Genomic DNA, 26,542 nt, shown 5'->3' on the forward strand with positions numbered 1-26,542 from the left:
TGCCTAGCGTCACTTCTCCGCGACGCTTCCCTATCTTCGCCACACCCGCGCCGGGCGCTTTAAAAATGACGTACCGATAGGGGACAGCCAGTGAACGCTGAGCGCGCGCGCAGAAGGAAGACGCGAGGCGGGCAGAGCCTGAGCAGAGCGCGGAGCCGCCATGGTAATGGGCGGGAATGGGGCCGCCATGGGGCGGCCGCCGGCCCGAGGGGGACGGGGGGTTCCTGGCTTTCCTGAGCGCTGCCGCCGGCTCGGGGGGGGAAGCTGCCGGGCTTCGCGCACCGAGCGGAGCCGCTCCTCAGCCGTGGCAGCCGCGGCGCCTCGGGGAGGGGGCTGAGGGAGTGGGGAGGCGGCCGTTAGGGCCGCGGTGGCTCTGGGCAGGGAACGGGCTGACCCCGGGCTGCTCCCACGCGGGAAATGGCTGCGTTTCAGCCTCAGCCTGTGAGGAGAAACTGCCTTCCCCACGTCCTCCTGTCGCTGGTGTCGTTCTGGGGGTCTGTTGTCAGGGGGATTGGGAGCTCCTGCTATAGTTCTCTGGCCTATACCAAGGAGAACGGGCGCTCCCTGTCTAACCGCTTTTGCGATCTTATTTGTACTCTGCTTTTAGTCTTCTTCCTGAGGTGAACTCCCGTTTTTCTGTCTTTTTATTTTATTTCTCTTTTTTTTTTTTCCCCTATCAGTTTTTACAGGGCCGCCGTTACTTTCCTTTCTCATCTCTGAATTTCTTCCAGTAGTTGGTGGTTTTGTATTTATTGACCTGAAATATTTCCCATATAGCTTGCCTGTTTGCGGTGCTGGCAGAGAGCCTGCAGTGCACACTTGTCCCTGGGTGCATTTTTTTAATCTAATTATGTAGTTCTAAAATGAGGTAAGAAGGAATAGCATATTCAAACTGGAATACATTATTGTTAATGACATGCAAAAAAATAAAGTCCTCACATTTCAGGTTTAATGTACAAATAGAAACCTAATATTGCCATACAGAAATAGGGAAAACTGCAGCTTATAAGGAAAAACCTCTGAACATGGCACTATAATGCATATAATTTACAAGGTAACTGACAGCTCAGTATTAGGGACCGCAAGTCATTTTGGTTTGTGTTGCAGAGACCTGTGGGATCTCCTCATGTATGCACATTTTGAAATTTTGTGTGAAATCAAGCATGGAAATTTTGAAGGTCAACGATAATAAAATCATTTTAATAATTTAAACATTTTTAGGGTTTTTTTGGCGATACATTCACAGATTTTTTTCATATAATGTTTTCATGTTGACGGATTGTATTATTGCAAGGGAACACAGAGGGATAGGACTTTTTTATTCTACCTCAAAACCCGTTTCAAATTTCCAAAGGTTATATCTTCTGATCTTCCTCTTCTCCCTGCCCTCCCCCCTCCCCCCGCTTTTTTTTTTTCTATCACGCCCTCTTAGCTCTGCTGCTGAGCCTTTTTCCCGTGATGAAAATTATCTGTTCAGACTTTTGTTTGTGTCCTTGATAGTTTTTGGTTGGAGGAAAAAAAGTACATTGCATCTCATGACTGCTTAACTTCCTTATTAGCCTTCTGTGACGGACCTCCCTGGAGGCATTTCAGACGTGTTAATAAATTATGTAAACTAGTTCTCTTTTATGTTGTGGAGACATTCCAAGACTCTTAAGACGATAATGAATTTTCCTTTGGAAAAACTGTGCTCATTAGACCTTATCAGATCATGGCAACCCAGATTGTCTGGTGTACTGTTTTTGATTATTGAGGCAACAAATTTGCCGGTAAGGCTTAGTAGAAGTATTGCTGCCTTTCAGTTCTCTAGAATACTTCAGTGTTCAGTGAGACATTCTGATTATTTTTTTTTTTCTTAGCCACTCTACTGTGGCATACTTGAACTTTGGAGGTACTAGTTGAATATTTCACTCCTTTTAAATTATTCAGGTTATCAACATCACTTTCTCTGATGCTGCATTTTTGTTCTGAAAATGAACAAAAAGTTGAATTAGGAATTTGTGCATAATTAAGAAGGCAGAAATATTTATTTCTTCTTTAGAGCTTTATCTTTTTTAACTTTAAGTATTTGGTGGTCTGAGTGACCCATTTAAGTATTTTGAAAGGCTTCCTGCGTCTTGGACATTCAGGAAATTCCTGTTTTACCTTCAAAAACAGAACTTCCCCGAGTGCTGTTTTGTCCCTTGGTTTTCCCTCTTAATTGCTGTTGCCATTCATGTATCTTTTTATAGATTTAACTAGCATTAAATTTCTGAATTTGTATGTTTTCTATCTGACCCAACAGTTTCTTAAACTTTTCAATTTAACTTGGGTTGATTTTTCTTTTTTTTTTTCCTCTTGGCTGTCCTGGTGCCCTCTTTCCTTGGTTGCCTGCATAATAATCAAAGCAGTTCTGAAAACTTAGGACTCTGTGATTCAATTTTAAAAAACATTATTAGTGTCTTCAAATTTTACTGTAGTAATATAGTTAGCTGATTTTACTGAGTGATCGGATGCTATCTGAAAGCTTTGGATTCAGAAGGATTGCTGTTACATGTTTGACCTGAAGTAGCAGGTATGATTCAGTAACCTGTTAACAACTATTGTGGATCTATGTGATAACTGTTCTAATTTGCTTGCTGATAGGCTCACTGTACACCAGAAATCACCAAGGACTATGTCTGTCCTATAGATACCAAGGAAGAAATCTTGAATGAATGTGAGATTCTTTGGAAGCACATGGAAGAGGTATGCAAATCACAAGTGACAGAATAGATTTGTTGTAAACATGCCTCAGCATTTTTTTGTTCATATCCCTGTCCTTCACTGCATGCTTACCTCGCGCCCTCCAAAGAAACCACAGCAACAAAACAAGAAAAAGAAGAAAAAAAAAAAAAAAGGAGAGGGCAGTGAAGAAAAGATCTTCAGAAAGGCCAAGGGTAGAACTGCTGACAGGGGTGTCTTGCAGTGTCAAACTCTGTTTACGGTGTGTTGATGTTATGATTTAGTTAAATAGAATGGGAGTGTTTGTTAAAAATAGAGAAAATTAAACAATTTACTTGTGTTCTGGTAGTACCAGCACACTGAGGCTTGAGATCCTTCTCTCTAGCCTCCTGAAGATGGGATTCAACTGCTGTTCACGAGTAGTTTGGACCTTAAAGGTGAGAGAGAATGGGAGGAGAAGTGGCTGAGAAGGATATTAGCATGTGCTCACACAACCTGACAGTTACATCCTCAAGAATAAAATTTATCTCTCTGGATATATGGTCCAATATGCTAACAATAACATTTTAGAATAAGTTATTTTTTATTTACAAGGATCCCAGGAAAGATAAACTTTTAACAGTTCTGAGGGACTGCTATGCTATGCATGCTGTAAGACTCTGATGAAAAGTCATGCTCCAAATTATATTTGGAGAATCTTAATAGTTTCACTCAATTTTATATTGTATTTACATGCTATTTGCTTGAGTTCTGAGTTGCAGATTCAGTATCAGAAACTGAAGTAAAAATACTTCCAAACTTGAAGTAGAACAAAGTATTGACAACCCACAGTGCGATCATTTTACAGAATTAGATTTAAAACTACTAATGTGATTTTTATTTGTTACATGTAAACTTATCATTAAATATTTTGAAAAAGTGACAGAATCCTGTGTCTAGGTTTCTGAAGTACTGTAACAAGTTACTGACAGAAGTTTGTTTGGCACCAATTCAGAGGATGTGAACTTTCTTTGAAATTTTCAGATTAGAAGGGAAATTAGAATGTTTATTATTTTGAATTTAATTAAAGATCCTTGGTATCTTGTATCTTGTCTCCAGCATCCCCAAAACAATACAGGAAGTGATAATATGCACTGGTTTTGGAAGCTGATTTAAAAAAAAAAAAAAGTAGGATTTTTATTACTTTGTGATTGTTTGCATCCTGGATGCACACGTATTTAAGCAAAAAGTTTAAACAACTAATAGTCATCGAATTAACTCCTAGGTTATGTGGTTTGTGATGTAATGTTCCAGTGATTGTGTGTCAGCATTAGCAGTTTTATCAGAGAAATCCTGTGTTGTGTTTTGGTTCTAAAACGTTAGCAGCAAGGTTTCCAAAGTACTGCTTAGTAGTTTTGTTGCTTAGTAGAATACATACCGCCTTATCATGCGACAAGTTAAATTGCTGACAATTATAAAACAAGAAAGAGTTTAGTAGGTGTCTCCTGCTGAGCCCTTGGATATCTGTGGTGGCCTGAATTTCAGACGTGATATACATTCCATTGTAGTCATGAGAGCTGATGTAGTGCACTTCTAAAAATCAGACCACTTCTGAAGTGTACAGTATGTTGCCCTAAATGAGTTAAAACTAAAAATGTGTATTATAATGCGAGTACTTTGTTTAGAGAGCCAGAATAGTAGCAGCAAGTGTTAACTTCTCAGCAGCTTCCCTATTCAGCCTTGTTGATGACTCTGTCTTCCTGGTTTCTCATGTTCATCTGTTGTGTCCTTCCCCATCCTTGCTTTTCCCCTATAGCCTGCCTTTTCCCTCAAATCATACATCTTTTGTTAGCTGCTACTTTTCAATTAATTAAAGTCCTACTTTTTTACTGTGGTATGATTTCAAAATATTTCTTAATTTGCTGTTCTGTGTCAGACTCTGAGGGATGTGGTAGAAGTGAAGTCAAAATTCTGTTTCCTGTACTAAAAAACTTTTTTTTTTTTAATTTCCAAGCATTGTGTTTCTTTCTTACAAAAGAGAATAAGTAAATACTGTTTGTGTTTTGTTTTCTACCAAGTGTCAGAGCAAGCTAACGCTTCAAGGGACAGAAACACTGTTAAAATCGGATGTCAAGGTAAGACAGTATTTCTTTTTTTATTTTTCTTTAATTCTCCACGAAATATTTCGTTTTCTGTAACAATATGGTGTGTTTCCAAAAGAGGGAGACTAAATTGTCCTCACTTATTCTCTAAAGCTGATAGTCTTACTTTTTATTAACTTTGAAGGTGTATTCTGAAGCATGTATCTAGCAAATACTGAAAAGCTTCATTTATGTCTAGCAAAAAGGTTAGATGCAGTCCTGCTACACAACTGATAAATGACAACATGGGCAGCAAAATGGAGTGCTGTGTAACTTCAATACCCATTTTGACTGTTTCCTAATCCCTTAAGTTTTACTCTAGAACTTTGGGGGAACAGCTGTAGTTTACAATACATTTGTGGATGTAATTAGGAAACTGATGTGCTTGAACTAGAAATAAATTGAGTGATGCTGACTGCATGAATGTGAGCTCCTGCATCCCTCAAATTTTGGGGAACACGCAAAAAAACAATGCTGACTCACTGTTTAGTTATTTATAGTTCCTAAATAGGAACCTTTAAAGTAGAATTTATATGAGGACCCCAAATTTGGAAAGTATAAATATTTAAATATTGGGCTAGTTGGGTGAAATACGTAGGTCTTATAAATCTCCATCTTGCGTGACTTCAGTAAGAGTATTTGGATAGTTAATTCAATACACTTGACTGAATAATTAACAAAGAGCAATTTTCTTCAGAGATGTATCTGAATACATTCAGATGTTTAACTACTATGTAATTGCTAACATTAATCTCTTCCTAGTAATAAACTATGTTCTAAACTATTATTTAATCAGAATAAATGAATGAAGATGCATATTCAAATGCATAAAATACAGCCTTTGTCCCCTTCTATGACTCTGAGTAAAATACTTTAAGTAGAAATAAATTTTGTATAATTTTATTTGGGTGTAGACTGAGGTTTTTATGTTTCTTTGCAGTTTTACTGAAGCACATCATGCCCTTGTAATTAATACTTAAACTTTTGAGAATTTTTTTTTAAAACTGTCATAGCAAGACAATGATTAAATAGAATTGCAAAACTGAAGATTAAATTAAGATTGTACTTCATGATAGAAAATAGGGAGGAGAGGAAAAGGTCATGTTATATCCTCTGTTAGCAGCTTTCATGGGATCTCATTGCAGCCCTAACATAGGCAGTTGTATTGACCTGGGAAACTACAGACCTGTTAGTCTAACATCAGTGCCTGGAAAAATTATGGAGAAGATCATACTGGGTGCCATTGAAAGACACTTAAAGACCAGTACAATCATCAGGCACAGTCAATGTGGGTTTGCAAATGGAAAGTCCTGTTTAACTAACTTGATATTCTTCTAAGATAAGGTCATCTGGTTAGTGGATGAAGGCAAGGCAGTGGATGTAGTTTTTCTGGATTTTAGTAGGGTTTTTGGTACTGTCTCTCACAGCATCCTTCTAGACATATGTTGCATTAAGGAGCAAAGTAGTTTTGGCAGAAAATAAACCCCCTTGCGTTCTAACACTCCTCACTGAGGTGGGAGGCTAGGTGCATCAAAGTTTAAATTCTGAGTGATGCCCAATTCACCACTATCAGTCCAGGCGTGTTTAATATTTTAAACTGTTACGGTTCTGGATGCACTAATAGCAGACTGCACCTTCAGCCTAGTCATGTGTATGAACTGTCACGGCCTCACTTCGATCGCATTCAATGAGAAAACCCAGATGACTAGCTGCCTACACAGTACAGTTTATTTAAGCAACAGATACACAAGTTCTTTTGGATTGCCGGTGATAGTGACTGTCTGCAAAGCATGTGCGAATACTAAAGATGCTAGCAATATAGCTCGGTTACAAAAGCGCTAAGTTATGTAACCACTCTATATAGAGATTACGAAGTTTCCTGGGGAAGCACTTGGTATAGCCAAGTGTTCGAATCTTACCCACAAGCATCCTTATGGGGAAGCGTGTGGGGGGCGGGGGGGGAAGAGAGGCTTAGCCCATCAGCTGGTCCCAGAAGTCCATGATGGTATCTTCACTTACATCCCCCTTTTCTTGGGCTATTTTTATACTATTTTATCTTCAAGGTGGAGTTTGAGTGACTCTAGTCATAAATACTTTCATTATGATTGGTGTAAAATTTTCTCGCCTCACAATTAAAGGTATATTTTACAAAAAATTCAAGGCGCAGACTCAAGGAGGAGTGGTCGCAACTTGGGGGCGGGTAGCTTTTGGGATGGAGGTATGTTTTGGTATTATAATGACATTATAATGAGCAAAGTTCACTAAAGGACAACATTTCATCAAAAAAATGACAGATTGTTGGCTCAGGGTAACAAGTGGGCAGTTTATAATTTCAATAAGACCTTCGAGGGCTCCATTTGGTCCTCAAGTTCCCATTTTATCAGAGTTTTAGCCACAGTGTCAACACTCTGCTCCATCCTTCACACTGTTTTCCTTCTACGGTGCTATCTCGTTCCCGTGTTTGCATGCGTTTGGCCTTGGAATCTCCACCCCACTCCATTCTCTGTGTTGCTTTGCAAGCAATGTTGTACAGGGAATCACAGATGTAGTGGATTCTTCACATACCAGCTGCGGCTGTATTTTACCCTAGAAGCCTTTGGATTTTATACCTTTCCTTAATGCGTGACCGATGCTGTATTATTGATCATTATTAGTAATCATTCCACAACATGTTGTCCAACTGTGAAATGAACAGGTACATGGTGCGCTGGGCGAAGAACCAGCCAGATGGCAGCACTCAAAAGGTTGTAGTGAAGGGAGCTACATCTGGCTGGTGACTGGTCGCTGCGGTGTTCCTCAGGGCTCAATTCTAGGGCCAGTTCTGTTCCATATGTTTATCAATGATCTGAATGCAGGAGTTGAATGCACCATTAGCAAATTTGCTGATGGTACCAAACTGGGAGGTGCTGTTGACTCCTTCAAGGGACAAGAGGCCTTGCAGAGGGATCTAGGTAGACTACAGCATAGGGCAATCATCAGTGGGATGAATTCTAACAAGTCCAAATGTTGCATTCTGCACCTGGGACAGAGTAATGCCAAGCACAAGTATAAACTGGGAGAGGAGTGGCTGGAGAGCAGCCCTGCAGGGAGGGATCGGGGGGTGCTGGTCGACAGCAGGCTCAGTATGGGGGGGTGCTGGTCGACAGCAGGCTCAGTATGGGGGGGTGCTGGTCGACAGCAGGCTCAGTATGGGGGGGTGCTGGTCGACAGCAGGCTCAGTATGGGGGGGTGCTGGTTGACAGCAGGCTCAGTATGAGTTAGCGGTGTGGTGTGGCAGCCAAGAGGGAAAACCACATCCTGGGGTGCATCAAACACAGCATCACCAGATGGTTAAAAGAGGTGACTATCCTGCTGCATTCAGTGTTGGTGCAGCCTCACCTGGAGTACTGTGTGCAGTTCTGGGCCCCACAATTTAAGAAGGATGTGAAGATCCTTGAATATATCCAGAGGAGGACAACAAAGCTGGTGAAAGGGCTGGAAGGCATGTCCTATAAGGAGCAGCTAAGGAATTTGGGCTTGTCTCTTGTTTGGAGAGAAGGAGGCTGAGGGGTGACCCTGGTGCTTTCTACAGCTTCCTGAGGAGGAGGAGAGGGAGGTGCTGAGCACTTCTCCTGCTTATCCAGTGATAGGACATGTGGGAATGGTTCAAAGCTGTGCCAAAGGAGGCTTAGACTTAACATTAGGAAGCATTTCTTTACTGAGAGGGTGGTCAAACCCTGGAACAGGCTTCCTAGAGAGGTGGTCGATGTCCCAAGCCTGCCAGTGTTTAAGATGTCTTTGAACAATACCCTCTATAATATGCTTTAACTTTTGGTCAGCCCTGAAGTGGTCAAGCATTTGGACTAGATGATGGTTGTAGGTACTTTCCAACTAGAACTATTCTATTCTATTTTCATTGTAGCTGGCTGTTGTTGTGGTTTAGCCCCAACTGGCAACAAAGAACCAGGAGGCTGCTTGCTCACTCCCTTCCCCACTCCCCAGCAACAGAGACAGGATGGGGGAGAATTGGAAGAAAAGGCAAGAAAAAGGCTGTGTCCCATCCCAGATTCTTGTGAGAATTAACCCTGTCTTTGCTGGAACCAGGACACTGGCAAAGAAGCTATGTTTTTCTTCTGTGTTGGCTTTGTCACTCATGTTCATTTCTTAATCCCCTCAAGACTGTAATTTGCAATATACTCTGTGGTTTTTATCCTTTAAGTTTGGGGACTGATTCTGGTCTCCCAATGTGGTGTATTACTTACTGAACAGCATATTTTGGTAGGAATAGAGCGAAATACGTGCACATCTCTAATGTGTGCATGCCTGCAAAACTATGATCTAATTGGCATCATGGAAACATGGTGGGATGGCTCCTGTGACGGGAGTGTTGGAATGGCAGGATACAGACTTTTGAGGAAGGACAGGCAGGGGAGACAAGGGCAGCCTGTTCCAATGTTTGATAATCCTTTCTGTGAAGAACTTTTTCCTAATATCCATCCTAAACCTACCCTGGTGTAACTTGAGGCCATTTTCTCTTGTCCTATCGCTTGTTACTAGCGAGAAGAGACCGACCCCCACCTCGTTACAGCCTCCTTTCAGGTAGTTGTAGAGAGTGATAAGGTCTCCCTCAGCCTCCTTTTCTCCAGGCTAAACAGCCACAGTTCCCTCAGCCGCTCCTCATAAGCCTTGTGCTCTACACCCCTCACCAGTTTTGTTGCTCTTCTCTGGACACGCTCTAGTACCTCTATGTCTGTCTTGTAGTGAGGGGCCCAAACCTGAACACAGTATTCAAGGTGGGGCCTCACCAGTGCTGAGTACAGGGGGGTGGTCACTTTGCTAGTCCTGCTGGCCACACTATTTCTGATACAGACCAGGATGGTGTTGGCCACCTGCGCATGCTGCTGGCTCATATTCAGCTGGTTGTCCACCAAGACCCCCCGGTTCTTTTCTGCTGAGCAGCTTTCCAGCCACTAGTGTTGTTGTGGCCCAAGTGCAGGATGAGGCTCTTGGCCTTGCTAAACCTCACACCATTAGCCTTGGCCCATTGACAACATCCACAGGCTTTCCCTCATCCACTAAGTGGGTCACATTGTCATAGAAGGAGATCAGGTTTGTCAAACAGGACCTGCCTTTCATAAACCCATGCTGGCTGGGCCTGATCACCCAGTTGTCCTGCATTTGCTGTGTAATGACACTCAGGATGATCGGTTCCATAACCTTCCCTGGCACCGAGGTCAGACTGACAGACCTGTAGTTCCCCAGATCTTCCTTCTGGCCCTTCTTGTGGACGGGCATCACATTTGTTAACCTGCAGTCAACTGGGACCTTCCCGGTTAGCCAGGACTGCTGATAAATGATGGAAAGTGGTCCTTGCCAAATGACAGTGTTAATTTATTTGAAAGTAGGTTTTTTTTGTCCAATCAACTAGAATATCCAGAACGTTTCAGACATCCTTTTTTATCAAGTTTAAAGGAACAAAGAATCAGCTGATAGTGTTGTCAACAGTAGTGCTCCATGAAGAAAGAGATGACACAACCTGATCTAGAAAATAAAAGAAGTTTGTATGGTGGTTATTTCTTTTGTTTTGGATTTGTTTTCGTTTCCTTTATTTAAAAACAAAAAAAAACTTTACAAAGTCAATTTTGGTAGTAAAAGCTAAGGTTAAGTTGTTGATTCTTGATATTTTTATTCTAAGAACTTGGATGATGATTCTTGGTGTATTTTTCTCTTTTTAGTTGATGTAAAGCCAAATGCTATCTGCTAGTGCTTTTTGTGAAATGCTTGACCATATCAACAGTACCTTTGTATTTAAATGTATGCTTAATTTCTTATCACATTACTTGTAATATGATATTTATATGTAATTTACAATATTTAAAGAGAATTACAGGTGCAGTCCTCAGTTTCAGGAATTAGAAAGAATATATTCATTATTACTATTCTCCAGAATATAGTAATATAAATATAGTAATATACTAAAATGAGTACACTTCTAAAAATCTATGGTTGTTTAGTTTGTTTTTTTAATAAACTCTTCTGAACTGGTGTTTTTTCTTATTGCTCCTATATTTTCAGTGATTACAGTGAGCTAGACCACTGGTTCTAAAGCATTTTTTGTTGAGTCTGCAGATGTGATTTTGATACAAGACTTATTTGACTGTTTTTTTGGAAGCCAATCTTTTGTTTAGTCATCACACATATCCAGCACCGTCCATTTAACCTTCAATGGGAATCAACCATGCACCTAAGGAGGAGTGAGGACATGAAGTATTGACACTGGTTCTCATGGCTTATCTTCTGTTGTGGTCATTGTCTGATATTACAGAGGAAATGAGAGGAAAAGTTCCAACTCTAACTATTTCTGATTTCCCCCTTTTGAAAAAAAAAAAAGTTTCTAGATGCCTGCAAATGACTTTTTAAATCTTTTGACGGAATAAGTGGTCTATTATAATATATGCTGTTTTGTTTTCTGCTGTATAAACTTAATAACTGAATTTCTATCCTACTCTATCTCATTTTACTCCAATGCAACTTAAGACACTTCAAGAGATGCTTCTTTTATTGTTTTTCAGCTTTCCTTGTTAATGATGCGAGTGAAAGCTTTAACAGCAGAATATCATCTATGGCAAAAAAGAAGTCCTGAATGTAAGTAACTGCATCTAAATAAGGTATACTTATGTAAACTTCTGCAAAGTCTCTTTCATCTAGGCATCTTAAACTGTGTATATAGCAAATGTCTGCTGACTGTATTTTCATACTATAACTACTTAAAAATTAAATTAAATACTTCCTGCAGTAGCATGTATGTTTCTCTTCTATATTCTTTTTGGACTTCAGTTCTAAGTGAACTTAAAATTCACAGTGAATTCTACTATAACTTAATCTTATGATTCTGAACAAATAAATGCATGATTAATATCACCATTCATCAGTCAGTTAACGGAAAAATAACTGTTAGCAGATCTAACAAAAGTTCATAAAAAAAGTTCATGTTATAGTTTCTCCTTTCAGTAGTTGCTTTTTCTCTCTCTTTCATTTGTATTTCCTTTTTGTGACAGAACTACTTTGGCAAAAATTCTGTCTTCATTATGTCTTATAAGAAGCTGACACATTTTTTTATCTTTGCAAATATTGCTAATAAACTAACAATAATCTAACCAGACATATTTTTATCCATATCTCCTTGGATTTTTTTATTACTCCTTCATGAAAGTGTGTTATATTATGACGTACTAGCTGAAACTTTGAAGTAAACTTCTAGTGGTAAGCCCATTACACCATATCTAGCTTGGATTTAACAGGGGTTGGAGACTTCAGGTCAAGAAAAGGTGGTTCAAGACACCTCAGTTTATTTGAACAACACAGGAATCCAGATCACTTATTGATCCTGAGAAGCACAAACCACCAAGACAAGTGTAGCTCTTATATTTGTTAAACATTAGCAGTCAAAAGGTATAAATTTCTCAGTTCTTCAAAATGCTTTTTGTACATAAGCATCGTTGCTGACTGATCTAACTCTGTTGCAAGGCTGTTGTAGCCAGACACTGAAAATAAAGCCATTCAGAAGTGTGAGGACAGTAATCTGGTCTTTCAGATGTCCTATTTGGAGACTCCTAAACCAGATCATACTACCCTATCATTAGTATTCTGGAGGCACTCACTGTTACGTCTCCTGTCAAGGAACTGTTAGCAGCTTTCAACCCAGTAAAACTTATTAGTTAATCTTTAAATGGATACATTGACTCATTTGAATATTTTTATGCCAGAAGAGGCTTTGTTTTTTTAGTGATTTTAAAACGATAGGGATGTGTTTTAGACAGCAAATTAAGATTTCCGATATTTTGTCATTGGGCCAAATCAGAATGCATTTTCAGATAAGCATTAAAAGTCACTTTTCCAGCTTCTTTCAAAGTTCATATACTTTCTGCATATCGTGATTAAATAATAGGAGCTTGCAGAAAAAACCTTCTTCCTTACAAATAGATGTTATTGCTTTATTAGAATAAATTCATAGTTCATGTGCTTTGTGAGTCCGTCTAAGAATGGTCAGCCTCAAATGCTTCTTAAAGGTATGTAGACCAAAAGCATGACATTGAATGAATTTGGGAAATACTGGTTCTTGGCTGCTGCTTATGAATAAGTTGCTGGCTTAAAGCAAATGAATTGAAAGCACTCATAGTTTTTATCTGGGTAAAATACCTGGTGATGTTGGGTTTCCTTACTAAAATATATAATTATTTTTAACTTTAAGCTATTCACTTAAAAATATTTTTGGGGCTTGACCTATTTTTATTGGCTTGCTGACTTACTCTGCTCAACCATTCTTACTTGTTCCCAGGTGATAAGATTTATTATTAGAAATCTTAGTTTTGTACTAGAGAAATGATCTATGCATATTACAATGCAAATAATATTTTGCAGCCAAAGCTTTGCCTTTTTGGCTACCTTTCTGAGGGAAGAAAAAAGAAGTTGTTGCTAAGAATTTAGTAATGGCCAGCTCATTTCTTGTAAATGAGGGCTTGTCAGCATTTCAATTTTAAACCTTATTTTCTGAGGTTATAACTTGGCAGTTCTACATTTCTTTGGGCACAACATTGGCAAACAGACTTGAATCCACTATGCAAATTTTATTTTTGCAAAGCTTTTACCTTACTTTCTTGTTCTTTCTCAATTTCGGGCACGATTTATGTAGCTCTAGAGCTGCTAAATCAGCTGAATTAAAACTTTTTAACAAGCATTTCACCCATAAAGATAGAATTTAGCTTTTACCTTTGCAAAGTAAGGCAGTAGAAGCAACCATTTTTTAAACCATGTAATAGCTGTGGTTTCTGCATAATTTCATTGCAAAATGTCAGTATTCTTCCAAATACCTCTTATTTTAATAGAAATTTCTGTATAAATATGTGCATAGTAGTTGTTTTTATATTCCTCGCATCTGGTAGTGTTTTGCTTAGTAATTTTACTATATATCACTAGGCAATTCTGTTTGACATTTGATTTTTTGCAAATGTAGTGATTCATAACTGAAAAAAATTTAACTGATAGACAGAGCAACCTGTGGTCTTCACAGTAGCAGCTGCCATAAATGTGTTGTCCCAGTGTCTTAGATCTGCCCTGTTCCTTTACTAAATTAAGGTTAGTGATTTCTTTCCTAGGAAGATGTGGCCTTCTATTCTGATACTCACACAATATGAATATTGAATGGGAAGCACATACTCAGGATTAAGTATCTAAAAATGAAGAAGTGTTAGAAACCAATAGTAGAAATTGATAATTCCAGGTAGTGAGGACTTGGGATAATCGGGGGTGGGAGTGGGGGATTGGGGGTGGCAGGGAGAAGAGTTGTGTGGGTTTCTTCAAATATGCCAGTAAATGTGAATAAAAGCACACCAATGGATTTTATCATGTGTATGTAGGATATTCATATCATTAAAGAAATCTTGCTCTAATAATAGCACAGATCACTACCTCCCACAGCTCTTAAATGTAAGCTTAATTTAGGAGCACTCTACTCAAATTTTGTGTCAAGATTTAGAGACACTGTGGTGGTGCAATCTCCCCTCACCATCACCTTAGGCCTCTTGGTACTTGGCGTGATGTCCTCCCCACCCGGGACACATAAGAATACGCTGGAACAGAACGTAATGCAACGGTCTAACATGAAAGAAAGAAAAGGTGGAGAGCAACGGACCAAGAATACAATACTGTACCTAGTCCCCCTGGCTCCTACTGTTTAAAGATAGTAACTGTAATCGATCACTCCTGACAGTATATGGATTGTGGCCACAGAGAGGGGGGTTCTACCCCCTCTTCAAGTTCTAGCAAGTCTTGGGCTCACATAACCATGGAAAGTACCAAAATACTCCGTTGTCCAAGCTGGGGCGGAGTGGAAAAGTACTTGACAAAAGTCAATTATCTCAGATCCTGTAAGTGGCGATCCCAGTAAAGGCCCTTTGAACCCTTCTGGATCACAGCAGGGTGTGGCCAGTATCTCTCCCAAGTTGGGATGCTGCTCAGGCAACGCCTCAAGGACTAGAAGGCCAGGGCGAGACAAACCTTTCTCGAGCTTCAATTATTGCCCATTGAGGAATGCCGATATATTGTGAGTATTTAACTCAAGAAAAGGTAATTTTAACGATAGGCTAGCCTCTCCTCCATCCACGTCTCCACTTAGATGTTTACGATAAATATACGTTAGCTTTATGAATGTGGATGTTCTTCCATCTGCCCATGCACCCATAGAAGTTCAAAGCAGTACCCTCCAGCTCATTAGTGTTGTGCGATATTAAGAGATCTTTGGTCTCAGCAGTTATAGACTGGTGTGTGTATGTGTGCACTTATATACTTTACTTATATGTGTATGCATTAATCTGAGATCTGTGCTTTTGCTTCTATGTATACTTATTGATTTGGGATACTTTGTAGTAAGTGAATGTGAATCTTGCCATCTTCGAATCTGTAACTAAGTCACTGTTTAGTTATTTTGTTAAATCACTTTGTAAAACCTTTAAATCAGTTAATGATTAAGTGATGCTAAAATTCAACCTTGTGATCCGTCTCAAATTACTAATACATTTCGAATCGCTGCTAAATCATAACTGTGTCAAATACTTCTATCCGTGACAGACAGTAATTCTCTCTCTAAATGAAAGGAATTTTACTGTGACGTGTAATTTAATGTACTTTGAACTTGGTTTTGCTGATTTTTCATCTCGGAACAAACACTGCTTAAAAAACTGCTAATCCAAGGCTTCTCAAAATTTGTGGAGGTAAAAACTATAAAATTACTTTAACAAAAATGTATTTTTTTTATAAATTTATTAAATCAACTGTATTGTACTTAGGAGGTACTTAGTACTTTTATGAGAGGATTAAGAGTTTTCCTTTTTGTTAAAGGAAAAGCTTTTATTGAGGTAATTATTTTTAAGATTAGAGATTTGGAGCCCAAGCTTGGACAAAAAATATCCCTGTCATATTAGATTTAAATCTGTTTTAGAGTATCTTTCATTTCTCCTGTTAATAGATTCAAATACTTCAATTTTTCAAAAGTCATATGTTTATGGAGATGCTGCAAGTTGACGTGAAATTGAGAATTGATTGGAGTCTGTTGAAGGCTATCAAATACAACAATTCACTTTTTGTTCAGAAAATTCATGAGCTGTAAGTCACTGTGTTTTGCAGAAGCTTAATGTGGTAGCATTATCACATCCTTGAATAGTACCGTACTTTTCCTTAAGTAGTACTGCTGTTGCTTAGGGTTGGCGTTTGGACATTGGCCTTGCTGGGCCATTCATCTCCCTACAGGTAGCTGTTCTTGTGAACAGTAAGGATGGTGACATGCTTTTTAAAAAGCATTTTAAAAGTTCTTGAAATCTGATAGGTTTTACAATCCTGATCAAGCATTTGGGAGGCTGTTTATCAAGGAGTTGGAAGACTGGAAGAATTTGATTGCTGATATTGGTAATGTTGATGGAATCCCCTCCACTGAAAAAATCAGGCTGGCTTATCTTGATGTATGACTGTACTTCACATTTCAATATTACATACCTGAGCTAGTTCAGGTATAAAAAATAATGCAGAAGCATTAACACCGCACTTTTTTCAGTCTAATCTAGCTTACTGAAAAGTGACAGTAGGTTAGCCCAGCAGGACACCACAAAATGTAGTTAAACTGCTGCTGACATCCAAGCTAGTTTTTTTAGAGGCTACACAAGTTTCTCTCTAGCCAGGCTGCTTTTTAGTATAAACAAGTCTATATCATCCAATGAAAAAAACCCAATTTTATTTTTCAGTAAGTTCTACCAATCCAGATGTACTGTTAACATTAGGAAAAGAAGAGGTAAGGGTTTTGTTTTGTTTTGTTTTTTTTTTTGTTAAGAGATAATAAAATTTCATTTAAAAAATATATATACAACTGCTGCATTTTCATATGACTACTGCTGTTGTGGACTACTGCTAAGATGCTGTGTGTGTTTCTTCAGGCGTTGTTGTTGTTCTAGTGTTTTTCTTCCACTGTATTATAACTACTGTAATTTCCTAGTTGTAATGAATGATCTTTTAAACAGAAAGTTTCTATATTTTGCATTTCATACTTGATACAAAATAATGTAACACTGTGTTGCACAGAAGAGTCATTATTCTTAGATCTAGAGTTCTGTGGCAATAATTTGCAAATATTTTGTTGAGTTATTCCAGCCTTGGAAGAAAGAGCAAGCAAATCAAGAATGTCTTAGGGGTAGCATTTCACTATATTGATTCAGGATTGGTATGCAACATGACCTGAGAATATTCCTGTGGTTATTGCTTAAAATAAAAAAAAAAAACCACAACTGTTTGGTTTTCTTCTTCCTAACAGCTTTCCTCCCGCTACTGTCACTTACAACAGGGAACCCAACTGCTGTTGAGTCACTATTAAAAAGTTGTTTGGTTATGAGCTTTCATTTGACCGTGTTGCTATGGCATGTTTGATCCGATATCCCATTTTGTGGCCTATTTTATTGAGGTTTCCAATTTTTTTTTCAGGTGTTGCACATATAGAGCATACTTGCTTTTGTAGAATATTTTCACAATTTTAATCTTTGATCTAAATGTAAAAGTTCTCATGGTTTGCATGGAAGGAGACAAAATACATCTAGATCTTATGCTTTTATTAAAAACAAACAAACAAAAAAACCCAACTTAAACTATTAGAATTACAACTTTGTAGAACATAATGCTCTGAGACCCAGTCCACTGAGAGTCCGCTGTTCCCTATCTTCAGCAGTGCATATAACTTCTGGCTGCAGTAGTTTTATTTCTCCCTCTTTCCTCTCCCAAATATGTCCGTATCACTGAGGACCATTTAATTCATAGATGCAACTAGTCTTTCTTAGCAGCATCTTTGTTTTCTGAGTGCTATACGTTTTACATTGGTGCAATTAGCACAGATTCAGTCTTGCAAACAGCTGCAAAGATTTAGACAATGCAGCCCTGGTGCTGTAGGTGTTTTCTCCTCAGTCTTTCATCAGATGAGCAGTTCCTGTGTGTGCTCCATAATCTGCTTTAGGTAAAATCAACTATGTTGTTTTATAGAGCTTCTAACACTAATGAACAACTGGTGACAGTAACATTTTAAATAGCTCCAACTGGATTTTAAGTGTGACACTCTGTAGCCTTATTACTTAAAAAATTGAAGATAATTTTGGCCCTCTTTACCAGATTTACAGATGTAGCCTTGCATAGAACAAATACTACAGACTGGGCTATCTGCAAACTGTAGGCTTATTTTTACTTTTTTATAGTTGCAGAAAGTAAAGAATGATCTTGAAATGATGCTGTCAACAGTTCAGTCAAAGAATAAACAACTGAAAAAAGATCTGAAAAGGTAATGCAATAATTTGGACTTATCAATGCTGTAAGCTTTTTTTACCAAACCTTTTTTTTTGACTGTCCAGGAAAATATTTATCTGTTGTCACATTTCTTACTTTTCATGTTTCAAAGAGAACAGCAGTGGCATGAGGAACAGGCGCAGCTAGTAGATGCTCTTGACAGAATTGGAGAGAGAAAAGCCGAAGTTCAACTTTCCGTAAAATGGTATTTCTACAGTGTTGTGTTTTTATATTGAATTTAAATATCAACAAGAGCAAATGAGCGAGGGAACAAACTCTTAAAAGATACTAATTTTGTTAAGTAGATCAGATAACTCAGTAATCCGTGTTTGAAACATGGAAAATGTTGCTACTATCTGCTTATATCCTGGGATTCAAGATGTTGAACTTATAACCATGGAAAAACAGGTGCTTTTTTTACTTAGAAATAACTTTTTAATTATTTTATTTAATTTCATATTCTATTGCTGTGTTTTTACTATTAGTTTGAATACTGAAAATTTTATTGAACTGCAAAATAAAATGATGAAACTAAAGGCATATAAGGAAGAACTCTTGAATGCTCTGGGTGAATTCCTAGAAGAACATTTTCCTCTTCCAGAGAAAGGTGGAAGTGCTAGAATGAAGGTAAGATTTTCTTAATAACTACTAGATTTGGAATGTTCAATTTCTGTTTAATTAGATGCAATATCTTTTTAAGTTACTGGCATAGAATCTGCAGTTATATTTTGAAATAAGTATGGTCCTTACAGGTGATCCTTTAGGTTTAATTGATGTTTTTCAGGTTGGTTTATACTGAAGGCTGTTCCCAGCTGTGCATTTTCTTTTTTAGTGCGTATATCCTTTACCCAATGAGATGCATAGCAATGTATTGTATTTCTTACTGAACTGCAGGTTGTGCCAAATGTGGAAATGGTGAGGGGCTCACTCCAAATTCTTCCACTTTCTTTTTTACTGGATTAGGCAAGTGGATTCATGTTTTCCTTGGCAAAGCAAATTTTAATTGTCTAACAATGTTTTTGGAACAATAATAAGGACAAGTGTTTATAATTACAGAGTAGTTTGGAATGTTAACCATCAGTTTCTGTTCAGGCAAACTGGGCCAAAAATTATCTTAACTCTAGCGAAAATAGGCAGTCAGGGAGTATTTTGCATAATAAATTCAAAGTCTGCAGTAAAAATAAGCCTTTTACCATTATTATTTTAAAGAATAGCTTCAAAAAAGGTGGAGGTCGATTTTGATTTCGGACACACTTAAGAATTAAAGAAATAGAAAGGATTTCTCTAATCCAGTTCCCTGTTATTTCAGACAACCACATAGTATGGTTTCTTTAATATTATCGTTGAGCTCTATTTTAAAACTAATTATTTTTGTTACTACTGTTTCTATTGGGATTTGTTCTAGTACCTCAGAACTCTGGTTAGAAACCAGCTCCTAACTTCCAGTCTAAATTTATTCATGCCTAACACAGATCCATGTATTCTTACACCAGTTTTGTCCTTAGAGTAGCTTTCTTTGTCATGTCTATTCCTCGTGATATATTTATATACGGCAATCTTACACCCTCTTTCTTTGTTTTGCCAATTGAACTAGCAAAGCTTTCTTGTTCTTCTCCTGTAAGATAATTTTTTTCAGTTCCCTGGTTTTATCCTAGTAACACCAAATTTCTATATTTGCTTCCACTTCGATTCATCTTTTTTGGAACCTGGTAAAAACCAATATTATAAACACAACTACTAGCTTGCGGTCATCACAAAAGCAACTGATTACACCATTGTCTTTTTTTCTTCCTCTTATTTCCAACTGATGAACCCTGAGCTTTTAATTAAAAAAAAAAAAAAAATCTTGTCTTTGCACAGAAGTACATATTTTGCATATAAAAGTGCCAAATGGAGCCTTCAAGGCATGATGTTCATTTTCAAACTCTTATTCAACCATCTTCAAATATCTTATTCTATTACATCTTAGTTCTGCATATCAGTGCCTTCCAGTTTCTTGCTATTACTGAATATGATACATTTTGTTCCAACATTAAGAAATTAAAGCATCAAGGATTTAATTAACAATTGTCTTTCAATCATATATTTCCTGATTTCAGACTGATGTCATCCCCCTAATCTGCTGATTCTTATTAACCTTTCAATTGTTCTAGGACATGGCTCTTCAAACGCTGACTTTCCCAGCTGCATTTTAAGTAATTGTCTATTTTTCCCATGTATATATATCATTAGTATTTCGTTAAAGATATATTTCCTGTAATGAGATACACAAATTTATTTGCTCCCATTTATGTGATATCATAGAAAAATATAGGCTGAAAGTGACCTCTGGAAATCTTCCCTTTCAACCCCATCATCAAGGTAGTGCCAATGTCGAAGTTGGATCCAGTTGCTTATGGTCATAGCCAGCTGTGTTTTAATATAAGAAACAGTGAATTCATGTGTGTGTTTTGGAACCCTGAGGAAGATTTTATGTAAAATCTCCCACCCTGGAGCAAAATCAACTGCTTGCATTTTCTCAGCCTCTGTTGTACTATCAGAAATTCTTAGTACCTACCCTGCCTTCATCTCTTCCACGCAATTTTCCTTATTAAAATCTAAAGAAAAAAATAATCACTCAAGTTGTTTGGGATTAATCAACCCTTCCCCTGCTCACAGAAGTTCACCTTCTACCTCTTTTTATTTTACTGAAGTTTAAAATTTATTTTGATAACTTTCCAAGCAAGTTCTTGTCTTATTCTAGTTTTAGTTTTATTTACACTTTTTCTGAACTCTTAAACACAGTTTGTTTTCTGACGAGTCTTTTTCTTTCTTTTCACTCATTGTGAATTTGTAGGTTCTTCTATATCTTTTTACCTCAGTTGGATTGTAATGACTGAACTGCAGGTCACCTGGAATCTGCATCTAAGTGATTAACTGTGAAGGCAGGAGAGACAGCCATTTTTACCTGTATTGTTTTCTTTATTGTGTCAGAAATACAAATTGATGGCATTAGCAATGAAATTTGCTGCTACATTGATTGAGGGGAACATGTTATTCACATCTGTTATCAGCTTGGTTCAACACTCTGGAAGCACTGAACTCTTAAGTCAAAAATGCATCAATAATTTTGCTTCACTTCATGGAAGCTTCTTGTGTTCTCAGCAGTCCTCTGTGCGGGGCTGATGACTGTAGGGCACGGCTCCAGAGTAGCGTGAACAGCTCCAAGCCTCACTGTTCTGGTCCCACCCTCCTTTCACCAGGCACCCCTGTCTGAGATTGGGAGTGGGAGGGAAGGCTGAATCACAGCAGGACAGGTTAGCTTCTGTTGCTATGGCCCAACAACTTTAGTTTAGCTAGTGATTGAGGTAAGAATTGTCTTGCATTTTACATCTCAGATAAAAAAAGACACATTTTTTCAAGATAAGAAATATGAAAAGTCATATGCTGAGGAATATTCTTTACAGCAATCTATCTCATGGAAGGGAGAAGAAGGTGCCTTTCAGGTTAAATAAATGCTGAGCTTTCTGCTTAAAATTGACTTTATAAACATTAATTAATTAGAGGTATTTATTTTATTGGTGACACCTAAGTAATATAATTTTACAAAACAATATTGACAATGTATATTATAAACCTTATTTGTTTGCTAATTCTGTGAGAGTGCAAACATCTTTATCCTGATATCCTTAAGATTTTATTCTTTGTATATCAGTTTTAGTAATTACTGAAGTCATAACCTAATTTCAACTTTGAAACGTGAATATTGAACCCACTACCTAAGTTACAAAGTAATACTTTGGCCAGGGAAGTATCTTCATGATTGCTCCAAGAAACCTCTTGCTGCTTCTTATCGTGGGTTCTATTTCTTCCGCCTAGTACCAAGATAAAGGCACAAAGATAAGCATTGTTGAACACAGCTCCATGGTTTGCAAGATTTCCATGGAGCATGCAGTATTGTCCCCCTCGTGTCTTTCTGAAGATGAGAATATTAAGAACTGTGCCTGGAAAAAAGGAGCCAGAACTTGCCTTCACAAATTCTCCTTTATTGCTTATAATCTTCTGTTCCAGAAGTGGAGTTTGTGTAAGGTGCTGCAGATCTGTTAATATCTTAGGACTTAAGCTGACATATTCAACAGCCGTACTGAGTAAGCAGCCACCAGTGCTGTATTTTCTCCTTTATTTTGTTCAATGTGGAGCAGAAGGGGAAACAGGCTAAAACTGAAAAATAAAAGAATCAGGTTCACTGTGCAACAGCACAAACAGATTTTTTGGAGTTGCTGCCTAAGAAATATGTATCAGTTTATAGGCAAATGGCTTGATTTCCTTGCTACAAATGAAAACAAGTAATTTTTTTTAATGGATTGCTGTACAAATGCTATTTTATCAAGGACTTTTTTTTTTCCAAATTTTTAACAATTCTATTTCTTCAGTTAAAAAATTGCCCAAGCTTAAGTCAGTAAAAGTAAACAAAAAAAGTAAACAAATCAGCAACTAAGGAAAAAATATTAAGGCACAATGAACTCAGTTCTTGAGCTGTGTCAAATTTGCATTGTAAACATTTTTCTAAAGTTCAAGAAAACTATTTTTTCCTAACAGATCATATTCATAGAATGTTTTGCACTGCACTACATTTATAAATATGATGTACTTTGTCTTATTGAAATGTGAACCCAGGTAGATATACTATGATCGTTTAAGGTTAAACTTTTTTAAGAATTAATTAGAAAATATTACTTTTAAAGTGTATAGTATTGAACTGTAGATGAATAATTTAAATACTACTTTGTATTTTTGTCGTGACTAAATCTAAGTAAGTATTCATCTGTTGTGTACTATGCAATCAAATAATTCTGTGATTATTTTTCTTTGTCAATTAACATTTTTCCTGACTGCTTAGTTTTGGTTTCTGTTAATCAGTGGTTATCTTTGCAGAATTCTTCTGAAGAGCCAACTGTAGAACTGATAACGCTGAATGAAATTTTAGAGGTAAGATGGTTTTGTTATGTGGGGATTTTCACTTATTCGATCTGCTCATAATATATTAATAAGATAAATAACAATATGACATAGGGTAAAGATGATTAATTGAAAAATAGAATGCTAAAGAATGTTATGTCTGATTTCTATTTTAATTTGTATCAAATTAAACCCCCCTTTTTTTTACAAGAGAGATGGCAATAATTTACATAACCAAATCTTCAGTTTAAGCTGGAGAATGATTATCCCTTATTGCTTAATTTTATAATGATTATTTAAAATAAGTTTTATGAGCCTTAGTGGCTCATATTAGGGGACACAAATGCTATGCTTAACGAAAATATCAATAGGTCCATTTCATGCTATATTTTGTACTGTTTCACTGAAATGTAATACAGTAACAGCTACAGAAGGACAAATTAACGTGTAGTCTTGTGTATGAACTAGATTTCCTTCTCATATGAGGAAATCAATAAATCTGATTCATGCATTTTTGATGGATTTTATAAGTATGCCAGCATTGCTTAATGTACATTTTTAATCGCAGTGTGATTTATGAATTTGAATCACAAAGCATAATTTTGAAGGAGGATTGAAAGTCTTTTCACTAGTATTGTTCCTTCTTGTCTTAAATGTAGCATTTGAAGTGAAATTTCCTATTCCTCCTCCATCATCGTTTAGGCAGCTGTAAGCGTCTATATTTAAGACCTCCCTGGGGGTGAAAAGTTTTTTTTTTTCCTGAGGGAATAACAACTTTCTGGTATTAAGACGCTATGATCGGGTCACTATGACATTGTTCCACTTTAGTTTACAGCCCAGACTTTGGGCTTACATCATCAAAATCGTTTTACGTGCTTCAAGTATCTCAGCGTGCCTATTAATACCAAATTAGGCAGAGCTTGAAAATATATCAGAATTAAAAATAGTCACATTCCCTATGGAATTCAAATTTTAAAGCTCTTCTATTGCTTTAAAATTGCCCTTCATATTTTTCTGACATTGTTAATCTCCTCACCAAGTAATGTCTGATTTCCATTTGGAAGAACATACTAGTTCCAAAAATTCAGACTTACTTTTAATTCTAACTGTCTTGGCATGAACTGTCAATGCCTCTTATCTTTGTTTTATGGTTGTTGGTTTGCTTTTTCTTGTTGAGCAACTTGGTTGTAGCATCAAGTGCCTGTTAAATTTCAAAAGTCTTAGATAAAGATAATAGTTTCTTAAAGAGACAAAGGCAAAGTGATCTTTGTATTAGGATTACAGGTTTAGGATTTGCTGTTGTAAAAATGCATTTCATTCACAGAATTACAATCAGTGCATGTGTTCCTAACCATGTCTCCTCAATCTCCATGTGTTTTGTTAAATAATGAAAGTATAGATTTTCAATAAATCCACTTTGACAAGCTAGGTGTATACATTTATATTATTTAGGTATATGAGTACCTACTTTATTAAGTTAGTGTAAGTAGTAAGCAAGCAGTAAATTTTCTCATGCAAACCTCACAATTTTTAACATACTACTCTTTATTCCAGTAATGAGTTGTAATTTTTTTCAAATGTAGTAATTTCTTTTCCTTTTAAACAGTTTAAGGATTATTCCCTTCTGATTGGTAATTTAGTGAACTAGTTGAAGATTTGAAAGACTGCTTACAATACTTTGCAGTCCTGAGTAATGTGCTCTAGGCAATCCTGCTTTAGCAGGAGAGTTGGACTAGATGATCTCTAGAGGTCCCTTCCAACTCTGATAATTCTGTGATTCTGTGATTCTGTAATACAAATGTATGTAAAGTTACAGTCGTAAAGGTTATTTTGGAATATCAGATGACAGAAAAGACTGTGACAATTAATCTGAAATAATGCACTTGGGGTAAATATTCAGAATTAGGGCAGATAAGTACAAAAGACAAACTGGAATAAGTACAAAAGACATAAACTGGAATAATTCTTTGGAATGCTCTGAAAAGAGCATTGGGGTTTTTTTAAATAGCAATAGGTGAAAAAATAGTGATGATTTTGAGCTTTTCTTTATCAGTTAAGATGCAGACAGAGTATTTTGTACCTACTTAAATTAGGAAAGCTATAACATTTAGAAGCTCTAGATAGAAAGATGAAATATCTGTGATAAATAGAGAGAGCACCATGGGATGGGTAAGATTATTTGATCTGTAATGTCTGCAATATTCCCCTTGAGCAATATTATGAGGGCATAAACGTGGTCTCCAAGAACAGAAGAAGAATGTCAAAACTGATCTTATTAGTGAGATGAAATTGAGAAAAAGTGTAAGATGGACATTCTTCTCTGATAAAATCTGAAAGACTTAAGGACAGCGATTTGTTTACAGTAAGTCATGGTTTTGAGGCAAGTGATTCCCAAAAATCAAGCTTTCCCTCTTATTTAATGTTTTTAATCTTAAATTAACAGATACTGATTTAAAGATTAATTATTTAAGGATTTACCACCTTCATGTTCTGATTTTTTTTTTTTTTTTTAGGCATTTACAGTTACGCTATCTAAATTCCACTAAGAATTTTTAACAGATGGTGAAAAACTTAGTCTGGATAAAAGGAGAATTCTGGTTCTAATTTTTTCATCGATAAAGATGTAATGAAGTTAATTGGAAGTTCTTTGTTTTAGTTCTACCTTGAACAGGTCTTGTATTTCCCCTGTTGTCTTTTATTTCTTATATTGCCTACATAAGTGTCTCATTACAATAAATTGTATAAATTTGGTTAAGGGACATAAAAATCTAGCTGTTTTATTCATTTCCTAAATCTTATCCTTTTGGTCTTCCAGATTCTTATAAACAAATTAATGATCACACCACATGAACCCTATGTAGCCATCAATGACTCATTTTGGCCACCTTATGTTGAGCTGCTGCTGCGATATGGAATTGCCCTAAGACATCCAGAAGATCCAGGCAGACTGCGCCTAGAAGCCTTTCACAAGTAGTGTGACCTATGTATCTGCGTTAAAACAAAGCAAAGCACCAGTACTCTTCCTTGGGGGCTAAGAAATACTAATGTTTTAGGATCAGCTTTTTTTAATATCAGCATGCTCTTCTTTAAATACTGGATGATTTTATTATCTTTAAGAAGTGTGTATTAGGTCAGGGTGTGGAATATGAAAAAAAGATAAAATTTTTACTTTAACTGCTCACAGTTACAGTTGGCTTTTAGTTTTATGGCACTGTAGGTTAGGTTTTTAAGCTTTTAATAAGATGCAAATTCAGGTAAAGATGTTTAACAGTCCCTTTCACTTTAAAAATCATACTTTTATACATTACTTTTCTCTTTTATGTCCGTTTCTTAGATTGTTTTAACTCTTCTCAATTTCCTTTAGTATTTTGTTGTACTCTGTAGAAGCAAAATTTGAAATAATTCAGCTCCTCCTGTACGTGGCCTTGCAAATG

General features: G+C 36.9%; 1 protein-coding gene across 1 annotated transcript; it reads left to right on the plus strand.

The window, feature by feature from the left end:
• The first annotated feature begins 121 nt into the window (after positions 1–121).
• Positions 122–26,156, plus strand: CENPK (centromere protein K). Its single transcript, XM_082497835.1, has 10 exons — positions 122–163; positions 2,626–2,727; positions 4,761–4,817; positions 11,375–11,447; positions 16,595–16,641; positions 18,083–18,165; positions 18,283–18,375; positions 18,656–18,797; positions 23,085–23,138; positions 25,924–26,156. Exons 1-10 carry the CDS (start codon positions 161–163, stop codon positions 26,080–26,082), a joined length of 813 nt encoding a protein of 270 aa, XP_082353961.1. The 5' UTR covers positions 122–160; the 3' UTR covers positions 26,083–26,156.
• Positions 26,157–26,542: the final 386 nt, after the last annotated feature.

This window comes from Vanellus vanellus (assembly GCF_965231255.1).
Source record: "Vanellus vanellus genome assembly, chromosome: Z".
Classification (NCBI taxonomy): Eukaryota; Metazoa; Chordata; class Aves; order Charadriiformes; family Charadriidae; genus Vanellus; species Vanellus vanellus.